Here is a 22,300-nt window from a genome sequence, read left to right on the forward strand (position 1 = left end):
AGTTTTTAAAAAAAAACACCATTTAAGAAGTTGTTTGCAGTTAAACATGGTGTGTATTATTTTGTTCCTTTCTGAAGGCAGGAGGATATGAAAAGTTAAAACCAGTGACTGAAATAAATGGAAGGTACACTGCTCGTACTACAAATTCACTTAGTTTACCGGGAACATACAAAAGCTGTCAAACACTAGCCCCAAAAAAAATGTCTACAGCAAATAAAAACCCCCAACTGGTGACACATTACAGTCTCAGTGGGGATAGGAGTCTTAGACTGTTAGACAGGATAAGTGAAAACAAACAGGTTTTGTAAAAAAAAGTATTTTACTTGTATTTAACAGATTGTAAACAAAGATACAGATATAGGTTTACATTACAATTTCAAATCACAACACTTAACCAATGTTTTTTAGAAAAACATTTTCACGGGAGTGATGATTATATATCAAAGCCATTTCATCCCAATATAGAACAACTTTCAGAGATCAGGTTGCTGGGACTCTGGAATGCCAGGCCTCCAAAGCATTTCAGAATCCTCAACTTAAACAGCATTAAAGGATATGCCCCATGACTGAGAATTTCCACCATCCGCTCAAAAGTCCTCAGACCAGATTAAAAAATCTGAACTTTACATTTGGAATGTCAATCTTTGAAAAGAGGGACAAATATTCTGAGGGGCAAAAGCTGATGCTCACTGAGGTAAATTCCTCCTCTAACAGTGTGGACTCATACTAGGGTACAGTTGAACGGGCACCAGCCTCTGCACCGAGTAGGTTTTCATGTGCAAGCCTAAGCAGCAAGGGCAATGCTGTTTGATTATTAAAGGCAGCAGACCGACTGATCTACTTGACTTAATAAACGAGGTAGTGCCTATTTCCCACTGGCCCATCTGGGGAGTGAAATGAACTACATTTGCTAAATATGTATCCAAGCAATAGACTAAGACAGACAACACATTGGAACAAGGCACTCAGTAATAGTCATAGTCAGTTTTATAGACTGGTGGGGGGGGGGGGGGGAAAACCATGCTCCCCAAAATGTATTTCCATCCCAACAAGAATGCACAAAACAATTTAAATATGCAGACAGCATTCTAAAACTGACATATTATACACGTTACAACCAGAGGTCAACTTAATTGTAAACAATCCCATTCTACATCACAAGTACGTTTAACTTCTGCCAACGTATTTTTAAAATTTTTTTTAGCTAAATTGAACTGCTTAAAATGACAACTTTGAAAATTGAAAAAAATTCAAATAAAAATGCCAATAGAATTCATAAGTGTTAAAAAGTTATCTGCCAGAACAGGACCCTATGACAATGTTGCAAAGATGGCTAATCTGATTCGTAAAGTCATTAACAGATCAGAGAAAGGAGCAACTCCCCAGCTTTGCACTATCCCCACAAGACTGCAGGAGTTGAATTTGAGAGCCATTATGAACAAGAACAAGCCCAGAATTTTTTTCTGAAAATAACTTTAGGATCTTATTCTGGCAGTTCAGGACCTTGGGCAGATCATAAGACATCGTACATCAGGTCTGAAAGTATGAATTTGCTCAGGGTCCCATGGCTGTGCTAAAACAAAACCATTCTGGGCCTCAAAGGACAATTAATAACGAGACTTGGCTGTAATAAGAGCACAACACACACATTGCACTGCTCGTTTCAGTCACAGTAGGACAAGATTCAGTTGCAAACTCAGTTTCTTGACCAAAAACCATTGTGATGCCAAAACACTCGAGACATGAATCTTTAAAAATAAGAAAACCAAATAATATTTTCACCACTCCATCATAAACATGAGAAGTTAGATATTAAGGATTTATGATTGGGATTTTGTTGACCACACTGTCCAACCAGTCTTTCTACCACCAAACCAAGGTGCTGCTTACCGACTCAAACATTTTAACAAGCATTCTCCACTGGCTTTGTTCATGCATATTCTCACGTCATGTACCAAAGAGGCACCAGAGAAGATTCAAGACAAGGGCATGGGAGTTCAGAAGGTAACCTTCCTCCTTCTGCAGAAGAAAGAATGCAAACAGTCCATTTCGCTTTTACAAATCATTTAGATCTCCATAAACAAGAACTATTAGCAACCACCTGGGATCAAATGGATTCTTTCCATCATTGCCTTTGTAGACACTGTGCAAATGGTTTCATTTGAGAAACAAAAGTTCAATTCAAGCAATGCAAGTCCATATTGTTGGTCTGGGTGGTAGTCTGCATAAGCCCACAATGGAGATACTGTAAAGAACGCCAGAGAAATTAGGCAAAGCAAATGCAAGGATAACAATTGGGTCATCCCAAACTGTAACTGCAGTTATCCACCATAAATATTTTAAGAATTACTGGGACAGGACTTGACTCTAAGAGTGTTAGGCTTTCCCCTACCACATCCCTAAGTAACCTTCCTTCACTCTGGTGCTTCGGGGAGGTTCAGAGCATCACCTCCATTCTGCCCAAGTAAATACTGCAAATCTTCAAGTTTCTGTCCAATTGTACCAAGATCCATCAAGGTGTTTGGTTTCTATGACTAGTCCTTCACACCATTGATGCCTGCTGTTCTGCAGCTGTTACCACTCCTAAACAATTTACAGGTTGACACAGCTTAAAACGGATGCTTATATTAAAATAAAACCTCAAATGGCATTCCAGAACCAACATCCTTCAGTTATTTACAACCTTTGCCAACTAGTCTAAGATTTTAACTTGCAGTTAATTTAATAATACAACAACATTTTAAAGTACAGAACTGTTAATCAATCAAAGCTTAAGGAACAGGGAAACACTTATCTCTAAAACTTGGGGGACAAAGGCCCAATGGTCAGACTGCAGGGCTCAAATTGTTGAGCATGTTTGTTCAACATTTTGCAGGGACAGAAGTTTTCAATTTTTGATGCCATCATGAGGAAGTTCATCACCAACAGGAGGGATTGAGGTGGCAGAAGAACTAGTGTCTCAAAAGGAGGGCAGGAGAGAGTGCCTGTCCTCCATGCACCTTTCATACTGGTTATGCAGCAGCCATGGTGGAGAGAAATGCATGGCCAAAAAACCCTGGCTCTAAAAATTGGTTAATGATAATATGCTATTATACATGGGACTCCAGTGGAAAACAACTCAGATGCCTAAACTATCAACAATTTTATAATAAGCCCACAGAAAACAGAACAATGGCCAGAAATCATTGACTGTCATTTTTTTTGACATTAGAAGTTTCTTGACAGCACATCCATTTAGCAGAATGTGTCTCTAATCCCATGTGCAGATAGACAATTCAGTTAGCTGTTCAAATGCAGTAGAAATGAAATGCAAAATCAATTCAATCCTTCGAACAAATGAAGTCTTAGTTTTGGGCTGGGTAGGAAGCAGAGATTCAGTTCAAGCTCTTGACACTTGTTCCATAACAGAACTAAAACACAAAGACATTAAAGACATCACCAAACATTGGGATAAGAGGTTTTGCTTAATTGGCATCCTTAGTTGCTCACTTTATAAAACACCAGTTTAGTAAAAAAAAAACATTTGCCGGTCATCAGTCCAAATTAGAATTCCAGTAAATATTGCCTCAAAACATGTAGTACGTGAAAAACCATCACATTTCTCCTACCTAAATTTCAATTAAAGCACCACTTTTACTACATTAAAAAATGTTCTCCAAGTCCCTGAAATATGAATAAATCTCACTGTCTGCATGGTTAACAGCCTGGCTTCTCAGTCAGCAGGTACTCTCGACTGCTTCCATTAAATGGCTCTGAAAAGAGTATGGCCTTGGGAGGAATATCCTGGAGGATGTTTCCCTTAAATAGCATCCTGTAATGTTCAAAACCCAGTCACTTTACAGAAAGTATGTATATACATACACAAGCATTACACAAATGGAAGTTTGCCTCTCGGCTTTATTATGAACTTCCCAGCCCTAATTCATACTGTTACCACCAAACGTGAAAATCCTTGAGTCGCTTCATTTTGACACCACTACTAAAAAAAAGTTTAAAACAAAAACAGAGAACACGCCAATCGGTCACAGTAAACTTAAAAACACTGGCAACATCCAAGGGCAAAAATGTTTAAATAAAACATGCTAAAACCACATTTAGAAAAACCCATATTGCACGGAGTACGTAGTGTAAACATTTAATGGCTTGAAATATATGCCTCTTTGGATTAATTCCACCTCATAATATGGTACATTTGCATAATGAGGTCCATCTCACTATGGTAACTCCAGCTCGACTGATGTAAACAGGGCTTGGGTTTCTCTGCGGTGGGAAAGAGATATTTGATTGGGTAGGCCCAAGAGTCAGGATTTGCTGAAAAGAACTACCGTTCTATGGGCCTGGGAACTTAGAAACCCAACCAATAGCAGCATTCACAGTATAGATTTAATAGAATTCAGTCCCTTGTGGCTGGTCCATTTAAATTTCATCAGCTGTAACTTTCCAGCAACGTTACACGAGTCTCTTGCTATTTGCTGGACACATCTTGGCAGAGATGCTGGATCTGGTGACTGGGAGAGGCAATCTGTCCAACCCTGAAAGAAATAAATGTTAAAAATCACAGTAATTTGTTGCAGAAATTTTAGTTTCTAAATAAAGTTAAAAACCCTCCGTAGAAAAAGCTAATGTCCATTTTGTTCTGTAACTACCCCAATTGCTTTTTAAAAAATATAATGTTGTGAAGATGCGCTTATATGGAATATTACGTCATTTCATCAGCTGGCTGTATAAAATGACTTTAAAAAAGGTCAACCACTTGAGGAACTGCCACATTCCATGGAGTTTCAAAGTCTATGGAGACCAGAGACAATGGTTCTGGTCAGAACCTTACACACACCTGCCGAAGGAACAGCGTTTCCGAAAGCTTGTGGGTTTACTATCAAATAAACTGGCTGGACTTTAACCTGGAGTTGTGAGACTTCTTACTGTGTTTACCCCAGTCCAACACCGGCATCTCTACGTCACGAGTAGGCAATGCAGCCCCTCGTGCCTGCTCCACCACTCAACGTGGTCATGGCTGATCTGATCAGTCTCATCTTCACGCTCCTGCCTGTTCCCCAAAACCCTTCATTCCACTAATTAAGAACTTATTTATCTCCTTAAATTTGTTTACTGTTCCACTACACAAGTGCAGATTTCCACAGATTCACCACCCTTTGAGTGAAGTAATTTTTCCTCAATTCTGTTTTACGTCTGCCTCCCCCTTATCCTAAAACTACGCTGAAAAGCCATTTGGGCCTTCAAACCTGCTCCGCCATTCATTACAATTGCAATTGAATGATCAGCCATGATCATAACGAATGGCAGAGCAGGCTCAAAGGGCCAAATGGCCTCCTCCTGCTCATATCTTCTATGTTTCTATTCTAGAATGAGAAGCCATGGTTTTAGGATAAGGACGAGGCAGACATTAAACAGAATTGAGGAGAAATTACTTCATTGAATCTGTGGAAGTTTCTACCTCAATGTCCAACAAGGGGGAACATCCCACTCTACTTCTACCCTGTCAATCCCCTTTGGCATCTTATACACTCAATTAGATCTCCTCTCATTCTTCTAAACTCCAGTGTAGGCCTAAATTGCTCAACTTGCTTCAGAAGACAAGCACTTCATCCCTGGAATCAATATTGTGAGCTCTGAACCACCTCTAATGCATTTATGTCCTTCCTCAAGTAAGTGGAGCAAAACTATGCTCAGTGCTCCAGGACAGATCAATTGGAAATTAATGGCTGGGACATTTTAAAAGAATCGCCTTGGCTGTGAAACAACACCTAAAAAGGGAGGCTACGCAAGACATGAGCTAGTTCTTCATATTCTTTGGAACATATCACCAACGTGGTGGAACCATGTGCCATCGTCTGGATGCTTAAAAAAAAAAATCGGGATCCAAGCAGAGAATACAGAAAACAGGGGTGTCCCTGTCTCTCCCTCCATAATGTTTAATCCAAGTCTGCACCCTGTTTTCTGAAAATTTATTTTCTAATACCTCTGCAGCAGACTCTTAAAAAGTCACTGGATATCCTACACCAGTGATTCCAGGGGAAAAATGGATCTGCCAGCCACAACTTTAAACTGATGGCCTCAGCCGAAGAACCAATGCCTCCTCATACGTTAATCCTTACTGACTTGGCCTTAAGTCTATTGGGGGAGGAGGAGGAGGGAAAAAGGGGTAGTGTCAAAATCAAATTTTGTGCACTCTGTGCAAATGTTTGTCTTTTGTTTCATCAGCCATGTGCATTGCAGGGCAAGGAAATCCAGATTCCAACCCATGAACTCCCCAGCCTACAGGCAACTGCTGCACAATATTAACATTTAGAACAAGGGCTACATCTCACCGCTGAATATTTGATAACTGACATTGCATAATTCCTCAAAATGAGGCTGGTGATACAAGTTATTTTAAAAACCAAACAGGTTCAAGATTTGCAACCCGTGAAAGAGCAGGAAAAGCAAAAAAAAAATCAGATTCAACAATCGGCTCCCATAACCTACCTCTTTGCGCAACAATAAGTCAGCATTACAAGAGTTTACAGTTTATTTTAAAGTAATCTTATCAAATTTAATTATAAATAACTTAGCACTTTTTTCCAGTCAGAATTCATTGTGATCAAGGAGGCCCCCACTGAGAACCAAGGCCTAGTCAGGCCTGTTTGATTTTTTTTTTAAAACGTAATCTTCACATCCAGAAATGGAAGTTAATTATTTTAGAACACAGGATTTGAGTCAATGCTGCTCAAGTTCTTTCCATATTTTGGATTTATTCCAGCTGGTCAGAGTTTAGTTATTTTGAAAGGTTGCCCTTGGTCAAATAAATTATTCAAAAAAAAATTGAATGCGAAAAATCAAAAGGCACATTTGTCAATTGGGCAACTCAAGTGCCTGCAAAGCAACCTAACAACATTTTAAATATACTTACAGACAAAAGCATTTTAATTTTGGTCTGAAAATCCTTTTCCATTTCATTAGGATATGTCCACACCAGCTAATGAACCAAATGGCCTCCCTTGTGTGTCATAATTATTTCTGTGTTTCTATCACAGATAGAGTTGGGGGTGGGCCATGGGTGAAGAAAAACACCACCAACTACTGTCCAAGAGAAGCAGTTAGGGCCAAATACCACTTGCTAGGTGATTTTGGCAAGTCACACAAAAATAAGAACACTGACAATAGGATAGCAGCATCTACTAACAAAACAAGAGTGTCTATCATCAAAGGAGGACAAAGGCAAACACTGATCACATCAACACATTTAAAATAAATAACTTGCATTTATTTACATGTTGCTGTGCCCATCCTCAAAACATCCCAAAGCACGTCACAGCCAATTAATTACTCTTGAAGCAGTGATTATCCTGTACTCAAATACTAATTTGAACGCAGAAATCAGATATCATCCAGTTTAGGCCCATTATCTCAGCCTTTATGTCCTGCAGGTGAAAACATTATGCTGGATAACAGAAAGACAGCTCCTCACTGCAAAGCTCCCTGTCCGCCTCATCAATTAGCATTAAAAAGCACTAAAATGTTTTAACATTACATATGCTAAGGGAAGCAGCTTGTCAGAGTCAGGATGTTTTACTGAGGATGCATAACAACTTCATACTCAAGCTTCAAAAGTACCTTAAATGAAGCAAAACCAAAAACAAAATGGCAATTGGCATCTCAAGAAAGTCTGCCCATTCATTTAGGAATACCACAAACAATAGCAGGTAACTAAACAGTTTCAGCAATCTGTGAACTATCTTGATAAACTTATAAATACCATACAATTAGACATACTTGCTTTTGAAGTTATAAAAACCCCTCATAAAAGGCCATTTCTGGATTGAAAGATTGTGAATGTGCCAATATCCACTCCCTTCAATAGGTGGGTACAGATTCCTAATCATATGGTGCGGGCGAGGCTCTTCATCCCTCCTTATCTTGACCCTTTGGAATGAGTTGCGTCCCTGACTTTGTGCTTGGGCAGCTATTGCATTCAAATTGTTGACAATGAGAGATTAGAAATGGTTCCCAGGAGACAAAACTTTTCACAGCAACATTTCCCCAGGGGAACCAGACTGGGATTGTATTTCAGGACAAACGTCACTGACCACAGATCTAACATGGCCAGACCATAATTTAACCCTTCTTGATGCATTTTGAGGCAAAAAAAAGTAAAATGTGAACCTGGAACCAGTTTCATGCAAAATGCAGAATGCCAGATTACTACAAGGCTTCACATTTTGTGCCTAATATCCAAAAAGGGTATTTGGCTTATGCAAGCAAACCTACTGCAATCAAAATTGTCAGTTGTCCCTCCCCACGACAGCCAAATTTTATGCAATGATGTTAACGAGTGGCTCCAGAATCAGCAACTGGGGATTGAACCCATGTCAAACCACTAGCAAAATATTTGGAGAAAGGGGGCGCTATAGTATCTTGTGCACAATTTGTAGCTCAAGGAAACTAATTTTTAGAATAAGTGTCCAATTTGGATCAAAGTCGCTCCCAAAAACAGTGAATTTGGGACAGTTGAGAATAAAACAAAACCCCATTTTGTGTTCATTCACGGCATTATTGCCTCCTCCTCAAACACTTATACCATAAGACATAGGAGTAGAAGGTGGTCATTCGGCCTCGTCTTATTTTAACTGATTTTGGTAAATTGGTGTAGATTGACCTGTTTGGAGAAACTCGAGGAGAACAGCAAGGTCCCAAACTCTTGCTGGGGCACAGTTCTGTGGTGCCTGTAGCCAGAGTAACTCACCCAGGTGGCTATTCTTCATTTGCCAGCAGGCTATTCCACAGAGATGAAGAGGAGGAAGACAGGCAAGAGTAAGGGAAAGAAATATTAGACATGCTGCACAATAACTTGGTCAAAAAAGTGGGCTTTAAAAGGAGAGGAAGATGGAAAGGGTTTTGGGAGAGAATTCCAGAGCTTGGAGAAAAGCAAGGCAGCAACATGTACAAAAGGCTAGATTCAGAGGCACAGAATTGGAGTTGTAGTGCTGGAGGAGGTTACATCAAGTAGGATGGCAATTTGTAAACAGCTTGGCTCAACCATGGTCGGGAGGGGGGGGTGGTGTTGAGTTTGTGACAGGAGCCAAAAGGAAATATTAAAAAAAAAAATTACAATTCAGACCAATCCAAGGTAAACAGGCCCAAAGCAACACTGGGCCTTTCAAAGAGAGCCTGAAACCCATAAGTGGTTCAAGTAAAACTCCTGATGACATTGTCAGCCAGAGGCCACCTGTACTTGGTGACAAAGCTGTTCTGTGCTCACTGCTCTGCATGAATCCCTACAGCCAGTGAAGAACTTACAGGGGCCAGAAAAAGCCACCATTAAGAAGTGAAGTGAACAATTAGTTGCTACCTAATGTTGTGGAAACTAGTGAATCTGCCCTACAACACAAATGGCATGGAGCCCTGAGGTAAACACATCTTGGAGCAGCTCTGCGAAAGAAACATGTCAGAGAATTGTGCTTGAAGCCTCCAAGCCAACCTCATTCTGGAAGATGCACCATTAATCAATAAAAGGATGTTTGTTGTGTAATGGACTGGCTCACTATGCTGGTTTCACACATAGCCATAAAACATCATCTGGTATGCTTAGGTGAAGCCCAGCATCTCTGACCTACATATCTATCCGATTCAAAAAGGTATAGTTTTAGTGAGACAAGATGCTCCAGCTGTAGCATTCAATTAAGATTCTGTACTCAACTATTGAATGGAGCTCAAATTACATGTTATTCACACATTTTAAAACATTAAAAACCTCCATTTATGTGGAGCATCACAAATCCCATTATACTCCAAATGTGGTTCTAGTTCAAAAGGTGTTCAAGCCATTTTTGAATTCACCTTGGTCTCATCAAGATGTACCAAATCATAATGCCTATGGTGTTATTGCACTTGTACAGACAGCACTTACCAAATGCGCGGAGAAGTTCAGCTTGCATAGCCTTGGTGAACTTTTTAACCAGACACATTGCAGTAAGGCCAGCAAAAAGCAGGTTGTAGAGAAAGACGATGTAAAAATTTCCTAGCCAGTTAAAACTGCCAAAGTTCCCCAACAGATCAAAGTTTGTGATTCCTATAAGGGAGGGAGGGGGGGGATTAATTTTTAAGAGGTAAGCAATTCCAATATCCAATTTAACATCTGTAGACTAAATCAGAAAACGTTGCGCAACATTTATTCAGATTTAACAAGATGCAGCACGATAAAAATGAAATTGTTTTAAAATTGACTTCTGTTCATTCAAATCTTCAATAATCATGCATCTCTAAAGAGCACACAAGAAACAGATGAATATTCTTGCCATACATTTGCACCTTCTTAAATCAAATGGTTGGTCAGTCATAATATCTAGTGCACAGAGAGCCAAAACACATGCAACTATATGGCAGAGAGGAAACCACTGCCTTTGGGGAGGGGGTTAGATTATATTTTAAAAAGACCAAGATTACACAAGTTTTCCAAATTAAGCACACTGGAAAAAAACTGAACTTTACAGATTTTACAATCCAGCAGGTTTCACAAACTGAAAATGGGGCTTTGAATGCCAAGTGGCTTTAGTGGAGTTTGGTGCCACCTGCAGGCAGTTTTAAACTTAAATCCTAACTAGATCTAGCTTACTGGATGCCATCAGGGCCAAAGGCTTGTCATGACTTGTGTAAAGCAAATTTGTTTCTATTGCATTTGCTTCTGGGATCTCTAATTAGCATTTTGGAGATCACATTCCACAATTTAATCTGTTTTTCTGTGGAAACCGAAAACCAGTGCTTTCCTTGCATCATACAAAGGGGCAACTATTCCTCATTATCAAATATCATATTAACACTCTCTGGTTACCAAAGGCAATATGAAAAGCAGTAGCAAAAGGTCATTCAAATTGTCTCGTTAGCAGGGAGATGATTCACTCATTGCTATTGGTTACATTCAAAATTCAGAAATGAGTAGTGGATAATAAATGATAGACAGGCACAGTGCAGAGGTAACAGTGGATTTTTCAGAGATCCTAATTCAAATCAACAACTTATCCAAATCAGTTTTTCTTTCATTGTCTCCATTCCACAACCACACTGAGCTAAGCCTCTGGCATCTCTACAAAGTCACCATTCACTATGAACAACCCCCAACAGCAAGCATTTGTAAACCATTCAACCAGAAGGAGCAAACACCTTCAAGTGCTGAACTGAGGGGAGTGTTGTGTCAGAGATAAGATCCTTTGAATGAGGCATTAAACCAAGGCCCTTCCTGTGTGTTCAAGTGGTCAAAGACGACCCAATGGAATGATCAGTGAAGCTCTGCTATTAAAATATGAGAAAGCACTATATAAACTCAAAGCTCCTTCCATCTTGTCTTCACCCAATATTGCCTGCATGCACACACAAACAAACATTCAGCAGGTTACATAGATTAAACAAATTGAGAACACTGGTTGATTTTTTTCCAAAAGGATTTTATTCCCCTCCCAGGTTTGAACAGATTGAAGCCAATTAAAATATCTAACTGCCCAGCGGAGACGTGTAAACTCAGCAGACCAGGAAAGTTTAAAACAGTAACTACAGGTACTGGAGAAATGTACAGCTGCTTACCGAGTGTCCGAGAGAATACTGGCAGGGCTGAGCTCAGAACAAGCAGTGATACACAGTTCCCGATTATCTAGATGAAACAGATGTAAAATATTTTACATAGAACAAAAGCATCCTTCAAACATCCTTAATCCCATAGCTGGAATATTGGCCAGAATTTTACTGCCCCACCCACACAAGAATTGGAGCAGACAAGGGGCAGAACATGGAAAGGTTCGTTGACCTCAGGGAGTTAACAGTTTCAGGATAAGCAAAGCCATAAAATCCCGCACATTGTGTCCAGTTTTGGTCCCCTGCTGCAGCCACAGAAAAAGTTTACAAGGCGGCTGCAAAATTGATAGTCTGTCCTGGTAACTGAGGGCCTAGGTTAAGAGAACCAGGGTTTTTTTTTTAACTTTTGAAAAAGATGGACTTCAAGAAGATAGAACAGGGATTCTTTACGTTTTAGTTTTATACAAGTGTAATACAAGTGTATCTTCATACACTTTTCCTTTTGGGAAATAGTGGGAAGTGGTAGCAAGACTTCTGAGCTGATTATTAGCTGCATTATGAATTCTCTTGTGACCAACAAGTCCAGCTGGAAACAACCTGGAGCTTCTGGTAGCTAGGGACACTAACACCATGCAACAAGACCCCCTATCTTAAAGTAATTAAAGGATTAGACTCGGTTCACATGGATAGATTGCTTAAACTCGATTGGTCAGGAAAGACTGGTAACCCAAGCATTGGTTGCAAAAAGCATCCGCTTTTGTCAAGTCTTAAACTTTGGATAAATTGACATCAAGTGAATACAGGCTCACAATAAGCATTCAAAAAGGGAACTGGCTAAGTTCCTGTGAATGGTTGACTTCTCTATATGAAGAGAATAGCAGAATTACTGGAGGCCAGGGTCACAAGTCATGGTTTAATCACCTCCAGGATTTGGAGAGGATTGTTGCAGTTTCTTTTGATAAAAACGTTTTTGTCTTCATTTTTAAAATTTGCCTTTTCTGGGACAATGACACAGCCAATGGAGCGTTGTTGGGATGCTGTACGTAAGCGATGGTACGTAGGGATGGGGCCAATGGTCTTTTCCTGTTTCCCCCTCATATTTGTAACCATACCACATTTAACTGCCTACTTGATGACAACATTGAATATCACTGCATAACAAACTGAACTGGATCAGCCTACAAATATTGTACCTACAAGAGGTCAGAGGCTGAGAATTCTGCAGCGAGTAACTCACCTTCCAACTCCCCAAAGCCTGACCACCATTTATGAGGCACAAATCAGGTGAGAGATGAAATATTCACCACTTGCCTGGATGTGTGCAGCTACACAACACTCAAGCTCAACGCCATCCAAGAAAAAACAGCCCTGCTTGATCACTTCCCCTCACCACTGCTGCAGTGTATATCATCTTCAAAATGCACAGCAACAACTCAACACCACCTTCTCAAAGGCAATGAGGTTTGGGCAATAAATGCTGGCCTAGCCAGTGATGCCCACATCCCATTAAAGAATTTTTAAAATCCACAAAACAAGCCACTGTTGAGCTATTGGACAGCACACCTTGGTTGATGGCTACAACCAGGCTCTCATGTGGCTGTTCTTTATAAATTCAAAAGTCATAATATTCACACACAATTTGAGAATCAAAAAAATAAGTGGGTGATTTGGTCTGCTCTTGCCCAAAGTACTGTCATGCAGTTAACCAAACTTGTAATTGTATATACAAGAAAGCAAACGCGGCATGTTATAATACAACACAGGTCTATCCATTATAATCCTCAAACAGGAAATTATTTTTAAACAAACCAGTTTCCAATCCTACCTTAGTCATGGTGGTGTCCTGCTTCCTGGGGGCAAGTTTGATGAAAAATGGGGAACTGTAAAACCCAACAACTGATGACACCATTAAGTAACTGCATTGAAGTCAAGGTGCAAACATGTCAGACAACAGCATCAGAAACTACTGAGCCATCTTATAGTTGAGAAGTCAAACTGGCTACAACCACCATCCAAGTAAAAGCAGGTTAATTCTCCCCAGTATCATGGCCAACCTTTATCCCTCAACTAATAGATTCTGATCATTAGCACAAAATGGTTTGTGGGAGTTTGCTTTGCACAAGTGGTCTATACATTTCCTAAATTACAGCACTAACTGGGATAGCATCACTTCCTTTTTTCAGCACTGGGCTATGCACTCCTTGACCAAGCTGTGTGTCAAACACGCAAGGAGGAAATAAGAGGTCCTTACATACTCTCCACTTGCCTGGATGAATGCAGCTTCAACAACACTCGAGCAGCATGACCCCACCTAGACAAAATAGCCTGCTTGATAGCATTCCATCAAAATTCACTCTCTCAATTACCAATGCTGCGTTCGCATGTACACTATCTACAAGTTACACTGCAGTGCTTCAAAGCTCAACAGCATTTTTTTATTCTTCAGGATGCCAGCATCACTGGCAAGGCCAGAATTTACCACCCATTCCCAGTTACCCTCAGAGTGGCTTGCTAGGCCATTTAAGAGTCAACCACATGGCTGTGGGCCTGGAGTCACACATAGGCCAGACAGAGCCAGGATGGCAGATTTGCTTCCTTAAAAAGAACATTGGTGAACCAAATGGGTTTTCATGCCAATCCTATACCCTTCCAAACCTGTGACTTCTAGTGAAGCAGGTGCATGGTAACACCACTGCCTGCAAGATCCCCTCCAAGTCACACACCATCCTGACTTGGAACTATACCAGTTGATCCAAATCCTGCAACTCCCTGCCTAACAGCGCTTCCGATAACCTAGCAAGCCACTCAAGAGGACAACTGGGAATGTGTAATAAATGTAGTGGTTCAAGTAAGCAGTCCACTACAGCCTTTGAGCAATTCAAGATGGGCAACAAGATGCTGGATTTGTCAACCATACACACATCCTATTATCAAATGAAACAAAACTTGAGGCAAAAAATTGGGAACACATCCTTGCTTACATTGTGGTACTTGGTCTGTGCCTCTACCAGGTAGCAAAGAACCAATGATGTGGTGTGGTTGGGGGGGGGGGGGGGCAGAACTAGGGGAAAGCCTGGTGAACACAAAAGGGGAGATCACCCCATCTGCCTTTACAGAACAGATAAACACTGAAAAGGATACAAAATAAGAATAACTTCCACAGCTGCTCCAAGTGAACCAAACATAGAAAGAGAGTCTTTCCCTAGAAGAGGATCCTGGAATAGAAAAAGCAGTCACATAACTACAATTAGCTTTAGAATTCCAGTGTGTATGTGTGCATTGCATGGGTCAAACTACATAATCAAAATGATGTCCAACACCTTCCTTTTAGGCCATACACTAGACAGCTGTTAACACCTGTAGCAATTGTAGTTCAGCATAAAAAGGTGGGGAAAATATAAAATCCAAAAATATACCACCACAAGATTAACCTGTAAACTCATTTTTCTCCAAAACAAAGATACTGTGTATGGAAAAGTGAGATAATAAACTAAATGCTACAGGGGTACAACAGAAACATCTAGAAAAGGAGAACCGATAGGCCAACATTGCTCTTCTTCAGACCCTTGCCGAGTTGTGAAGGGTCAACCCCACCTATTTCATTTCACACACGTTCCAGCATTTTCTGTTCTTCATTCAGACATGGCATGGGAGCTCCCCCTCCAGGTTATTAAAGATAGTACATGTACAGTGACCATGTTAAGTAATGCAGCACAAGTAACAGCTCAAGGAGGCCATTACATAAGAACATAAGAAATAGGAGCAGGAGTAGGCCATCCAGCCCTTGATTAGGAGAACTATATACAAGTTATTTTTGCAAATGTTGACACATTTTGTTCCTCACTTGCACATACAACGAAGAGCTTATCTTGCATTTATAATTCAGCAAAAAGTGTCAGTATGTAGAGTTGTTGGAAAGCTTGCAGTCAAATATTACTTGTGCAAGTGACTAAAGAGCAGTATCAAAAACTGAGCTTGGTTACATGTTTTCTAATATCAACTTATGGAGACGACTAAGCATGTTTAACTGGCTTCTATCTTCAAGATTTGGTTTCACTCACTGCAACAGAACATTAGGTAGTCAGTATGGTTATAGATCCCATTACATGCAACAAGGGAAAGTCTCAAGTCTCCCTAGGATGATGTTTGGAAACTATAAAACCTTCAGACTGTGGTAATTCCAGTTACAGGACAGCACCCAGACAAAAGCTGCAGAAACAGCCTGGGAAATTTTAGCTACTATACTTCAGAAGGTGTGCCACAGGAACAGGTGATCATTCGGCCTCTTAAACCTGCTCTACCATTCAAATAGTTCACGGCTCAGTAACTCTTAATACCCTCATGTATAGTAAAAAAAACACACTGACTTTCCCAATTCAAGGACATGCAGCTTTTAAAAATCAGAGTTTGGGGTTGGGGTGGTAATGCTTGTTGCAACCAGGCTGTCTCAATGGCAGTCAGACACGAGTATAACACAAATAGCAGAATTAAATTATACGCTTCGCTTTATTTCAAGGTCTTTACCTGCATCCCTTTGGGCATGGCTGTTTCATCAATAAGTAATTCAAGAAGATGGAATCCCACCAGCAGGACTGAGATACCCTAAAATTATAGCAAATCAAAATATATCAACCGGGAAGAACAGCGTACGCCAACCTGTAGGAGGCGCAGACCAAGTACTAGTCAGTAAGACATAGTGCCAGAGTAGCAGAGATGGAGCTACATTGTTTCAGATGCATTGTTTTTATGGCCCTTAAAACTGATGGGACAAAATAAGTTTTGAACAATCCCAACCAAAAGCTTAGTGAGCACAAGTCCCTCGCACAAGCCTTTGCACACAAAGGAGTTGCAGAACATTGCTGAGGCACAGCAGGATGCCTTTGTGGCATTTGGCTCATGATATACCTCCGCTGCAAAGGCTTGGGGCCGATGCTAGCTGCTAAGGTCTTGCATTGTTCACCAACAGACACCCTCACTTGGGAAATACAACATTCAAGGAAAATCACAACTGCAACATCTGGTTTGATCACGTGCACCAATTTTAAAATATTTAAGTTTTATTTATGGATTGAGTAATGTACAATTCCTGGCTCACATTGCATCAGGACTCAAACGGAAGCCAATCATGTTTGTGCCAAAAAGGTCAGCAAACAGTTCATCTTCTCAATGAAGTCTTTCATGTGAAGTTGAGTTTTCTGGATTCAACCATAAAAAGCACAATCAATTACCTCTTGCATAAAACAGGTTTGTTTCAAAACTAAGAGGGCAATACATCATTCTGAGTTATGTAGACGAATCACTCCTAAAAACACATTTAAGGCTTGCAGCTCAAGGCACTGGAGGGACTCAACTCAACACTTCAAACCTAAGAATTTCAACATAGAATTCGAAGATGTACAAAAATAAACTCCCATACCACTATTTAATAAACCTGCAGAAACAAAGCAATAACATCTTTAGTTGATTTTTTTGTATATTTGTTTTTAGGATGTGGACATCATTGGTCTGGGCAGCATTTGTAGCCTATTGCCAATTGCCCTCTAAGTGGTGGTGAACCCACTGCAGTTCATCTGGTGTGAGTATGCCCAGTTTTACGGAGGGATTTCCAGAATTTTGACCCAGCAACAGTGAAGGAACAACAACATAGATCTAAAGTCAGGATGGTGTGGGGCTTGGAGGGGGAACCTGCAGGTGGTGGTGCCCCCATGCATCTGATGCCCTTGTCCTTCTAAGCAGTATAGGTCACAGGTTTGGAAGGTGTTGTCAAAGGAGCCTTGGTGAGTTGTTGTAGTCCATTTTGTAGACTTACTTATTGCTGCCAGAGTCAGTGGGAGGGAATGAATGTTTATGGATGGGGTGCCAATCAAGTGGGCTGCTTTGTTCTGGATGGAGTCAAGGTTTTGAAGTGTTGCTGGAGCTAAACTCATCCAGGCAAGTGGAGAGTATTTCATCGGACTCCTGACTTGTGTATTGTAGAATGCGGACAGGCTTTGGGGAGTCAGGATGGGAGTTCTTGCCACAGAATTTCAGCCTCTGACCTGCTCTTGCAGCCACTGTCTTGATATGGCCTGTCCAGTTCAGTTTCTGGTCAATGGTAACCCTCAGGATAGTAATAGTGGGGGATTCAGCAATGGTAATACAACTGAATGTGATGGGGAGGCAGTAAGATTCTTTTTTGCTGGAGATAGTTCAGTATATGCTATTTTGCACCACAAATTTTAATGCTCACTCCCAGAGTAAAACTGAATGGAGTGGCATATACACCACTGAGCAACTCAAGCTAGTTGAGAACTTAACTGACAAAAAAAAAATGTCTCTCTCCTGTTCAAAAGGAGTCTGCTCTCAAAGCAAATTTTAATGAAATCCTGGGTCAACTACTCTAGACTTCAATTTATACTCTCCCCAACACTACCATTTAGGAATTGGCCTCCCAAGCTAGCTAGCTTTCTCATCAATTTTTCTTCTTAACATCGCTAATCGTTGGCGACTGAAAAGCTATGTTGCTAAAAAATGCCCACTCCAGCAATTGAAAAGGCTTTTAAGCGGATTGTTTCCAGCAAAAATGCTTTTAAAGATTTTACAAGAAGAAAAATACACACCATTCATCCCTGATGGCATTAGGTTGTGTTTTACAGAGAAACACTCAGGATTTCTATAAACAGCACAAACATAGACAATTGGCAAACTTTTGCATTCAGTCATTCAATCCAAAGCAGAAAGTTCGAATACCTCTTACACTAAAAGGTCAGACTACAAAGTGTGCCGCTGTCTCCAGGTGACATTTGACAGCAGGTTGGCTGCATTTAGTTGGCAGAGCATTAAAAACAGTTTACAGAACACTTTGTAGTTAAACGTTCTGTGTGATCAGCAATTCAGCACAATTGAATGAACAAGATGTGATTAGGTACACTGCATTCTATGCTTGGACAAGGTGCGCATTGATCAGAAGAGGATTGTAATGAAAACCAAGTCTAATTTGCAGCTTTGTTTTTTGTTTCATTTCAACATGAAAGAAGATGGTGACTTTAGAATATCAAAAGAAGTTAATGTGAGATATCAAGCAGCCATGGAGCAGTAAAAGATCCAAATTTGTATTAATTACAATTGGATAGGTGAATGGCTGGAATCTCTTTGCCAAAACCCAACCAATACTTTAACACTTACTGTTAATGCCAGAAGCAACAGCATTACCAATGGGTATCCCAGGTTCCTTTGCCAAGGTGATGCTCGTCTCCTAATTTCTGTGGGCACAGATATGCTGTTAGATGTGTCTCACTTTACACATATACACCAAAGAAGATACGCACATGAACAGTTAATCCAAATTTCCTGCTCATACCCAACTTAAGCCTCCTGGCATGGATACTCAGGAACTGATTTTTGAGCGACTCCACACTGAAGAACACCCAGCAGGATGACATCTTGCCTGCCAGTAAGAAAAAATATACGTTAGCAACAATGTTGCTTTTGGATTCCTTTCACGGTAAATTGCTTGAAAGCTTGATCAAGTTTGGAAAGTTATCATTGGACACAAAGTTGCACAGCTCAAATATATGACTTGATTTGAACTATTGACAATTTGCTTTATTGTTTTTGAACAACATTAATCTCACGTTGCTGGACAGAAAGTGAAAAGGGTATCAAATTCAGTTAGGTTTATTCCAGCGTCATTGATGGGGTTGGACGTGGGGTCATACTGTCCGCAAGAATTACTTTTACACACCATTTAGCTTATGTAGCACGGCAGCCTCCTCAAATCGTATGCAGTTGAGCTGTTCGTCCAGGTCTTCCAAAAGCTACAATCAAAGAGTAGAGCAAGATTGATGCATCCCATCACCCTTCAATAACATACATTGACACAGCCCCATTGACAAAATATCTCAAAGGCCCTTCACAGGAGTGTCATCAAACCCTGAGCCAGAGGAGATGACATTAGGACAGATGACCAAAAAAGGTTTTATCTAAAAGGCAGATTTTGGTACTAAAAAGGGGGGAGATAGACAGGGAATTGCAGAACTTGGGGCCCAGATAGCTCAATGGCAGAATGATTAATACAATGGATGCTCAAGAGGTTGGGATTTGAACGCAGAGATCAAAGGGTTGAGTCTGGAGGAATTTGATCATGGAAGACAATCTTAAAACTAAGGGGCTGCTGAACAGGGAACCAACACAGTCAGTTAGCACAGGGGTGATGGTAAGCAGAATTGGTACAGGTTAGGGTTCAAGTTCAATGAATACAATTTTGTGGGGAGTGGGAAATTGGTCAACAAAACAAAGGAATAGTTCAGTCTGGTGGTAACAACATAACGGATAAGGGTTTCAGCAGTTGAGGCAGTGGCAAAGAATGGTGATATTAGAAGTGGAGGTTCTTGGTAATGGAGAGGCTAAGGGGTCAGAAGTTCAGCTCAGAGTCTGGTAGAATGATGAAGTTACAAATGTGTAATTTGGCCTCAAACACTGAGGAGCGAATGGAGTCTGTGGTTAATGAACACAGTTGGTGGCAGGGATGATAAACAATATTGATACTGTATTGGAAAAAAGTTTCTGTCCATCCAATATCAGACAGCAGCGACGTCACACCTCAAAAAAGCCTAGACAGCACCTTGGAGATCCAATACTCCATAGTGAGCACAGTATTTGCAAACACACCAAAGTTTTCCTTGTCTGCCTTAAATGAATGACCCTTTATTTTCAAGCAATGGCCCCTAGTTCTAGATTCTCTGACCGGCGGGGGGGGACGACATTCTCTCCACATCCACCAGTAACCCTCAGGAAAAATCCATCTTGTTCACTAACATCCTTTAGAGAAAGAAATCTGTCATCCTTAACTGGTCTGGCCTACACGTGATGCCAGATACACAGCAATGACACTCAACTGCTCTCAAAAATGGCCTAGCAAGCCACTCAATTGTACAAGGTCAATAAATGCTGGCCAGCCAACAATGCCCGTGTCCCATGAATGAATGAGGTTTTGATCAAGTCACCTCTTACTTTTCTAAAGTTGAGTGGATGCAAACCTAATCTGTCCAACCTTTCTTCATAAGGTACCCCACTGATTCTTGGTATTAGTTTAGTAAACCTACTGAAATGCCATAAACAAAGGAAACCAATACTGTACATAATACTCCGAACGTGGTCTCACCAATGCTCTGTACAACTGAAACTTAACCTCCATACTTCTGTAATCCATTTCCCCCTCAATAAACAATAACCTTCCATTTGCTTTCCTAATTACTTGCTGTACCTGTATACTAGCCTTCTGTGATTCATGTATTCAGACACCCAGATCCCTCTGTACCTCAAGATCTCTGCAATCCCTCAAAGGAAGCTCTTATTCCTGCTGCCAAATGGACAATTTCACATTGGCACACATTTATACCCCATTAGGCAATTTTATGCCCACCCTCACTTAACCCATGTTCCTTTGTAGCCTCCTTACATCCTCTTCACAATTTAGTTTCCTATTCATCATTGTGTCATCAGCAAATTAAGCAACCATACTTTCAGTCCCTTCATCCAACTCATCAATTGTGGAAAGGCCTCACTGGTCCCCAGTGGCACACTACCCATCACATCTTGCCAACCAGAAAAAGACCCATTTGTGCTGTTTCTTATTAGCTAGCCAATCTTCAATCCATGCCAACATGTTACACCTAAAACTGACATTTTATTTTCCACAATAACCTTTGATGTGACATCTTATCAAATGCTTTCTGGAAATCTAAGTAGAGTACATCCACCAGTTCCCCTTTATCCACAGCACATGACAGAGATGAGGAAGAACTTCTCCAAGGGTAATGATACCATGCAAGTTCTTCTGAGGGAGGTGGATCTGTGTAATATTTTACCAGAGGCTGGGTTGTTAAATATGTTCAAGGTGAATAGACAGATTTTTAATCAGTAAGGGAATCAAGCATTATAGGAAAGGGCGAGAAAGTGGAGTTAATGATTATTACATCTGTCAGTCTTATTGAACTGTGGAGCAGACTTGATGGGCTGAATGGCCTACTTCTGCTCCCATGTCTAATGGTGATTTCAAATAATTCCATTGGAAAAGCTGAGTCATGCAATATTACCTTAGATGATGAGAGTTTGTAAAATAAGATTCCTTACCCTGGGTTTTACAAGAAGTTGGCCAGTGACAGTGAACATACGGGACAAGCCAAAAGGAGTGCACACTGAAGAGAAGGAGACAAGTTAATTCTGGAAATCCAAAACCTATGCAATTTGCTCTCTACATTCTGTATACTGATGAAGCAGACAGATTTAAACTCTCTCTCAATTGTGTAATTCTGCACTAATCAGTAGCTTTTTTAAAAAGTCCTTTATGGGATGAGGACACCACTGGCTAGCTCAGCTGCCTATCCTTAGAGATGGTGGTGGTGAGCCACCTTCTTGGACCAAGCAGTCCATATGTTGTAGGTACACCCACAGTGCTGTTAGGAAGGTAATTGCAGGATTTAACCAAGCAACAGTGAAGGAATGGTGGTATATTTCCAAATCAGGATGGTGAGTGATTTGAAGTGGAATTCACAGGTGGTAGCACCCCCCATGCATTTGCTGCTCTTGTCCTTGCTGTCTAAGAGAGCCTTGGTAAGTTGTGCAGTGCATCTTGTAGATAGTACATACTGCTGCCACTGTGCACTGGAGATGGAGGGAAGTGGATGTTTGTGAAATGGTTGCCCATTACGCAGGGCTGCTTTGTCCTGGATGGTGTTGAGCTTCTTGAGTGTTGTTG

At 40.6% G+C, this 22,300-nt stretch overlaps 1 protein-coding gene across 3 annotated transcripts in view; it reads right to left on the reverse strand.

The window, feature by feature from the left end:
* Positions 1-328: 328 nt before the first annotated feature.
* The window catches only part of lmbr1l (limb development membrane protein 1-like), a 63,281-nt gene continuing 41,309 nt past the window's right edge, over positions 329-22,300 (reverse strand). For 2 of the 3 annotated variants that reach the window (XM_080217918.1, XM_080217919.1), the window contains exons 8-17: positions 21,676-21,740; positions 19,286-19,358; positions 18,902-18,988; positions 18,727-18,803; positions 16,087-16,164; positions 14,704-14,777; positions 13,388-13,478; positions 11,575-11,641; positions 9,908-10,069; positions 329-4,532 (exon numbers count right to left, since the gene is read on the reverse strand). In XM_080217918.1, the coding sequence (XP_080074044.1) occupies positions 4,450-4,532; positions 9,908-10,069; positions 11,575-11,641; positions 13,388-13,478; positions 14,704-14,777; positions 16,087-16,164; positions 18,727-18,803; positions 18,902-18,988; positions 19,286-19,358; positions 21,676-21,740 (857 nt within the window). In that variant the 3' untranslated portion in view covers positions 329-4,449. The remainder of the gene's footprint in view (positions 4,533-9,907; positions 10,070-11,574; positions 11,642-13,387; positions 13,479-14,703; positions 14,778-16,086; positions 16,165-18,726; positions 18,804-18,901; positions 18,989-19,285; positions 19,359-21,675; positions 21,741-22,300) is intronic. The other variant, XM_080217920.1, reaches the window with a different exon arrangement.

The sequence above is a fragment of the Carcharhinus amblyrhynchos genome, chromosome X (genome assembly GCF_965287045.1).
Source record: "Carcharhinus amblyrhynchos chromosome X, sCarAmb.v2.hapA, whole genome shotgun sequence".
Taxonomy (NCBI): Eukaryota; Metazoa; Chordata; class Chondrichthyes; order Carcharhiniformes; family Carcharhinidae; genus Carcharhinus; species Carcharhinus amblyrhynchos.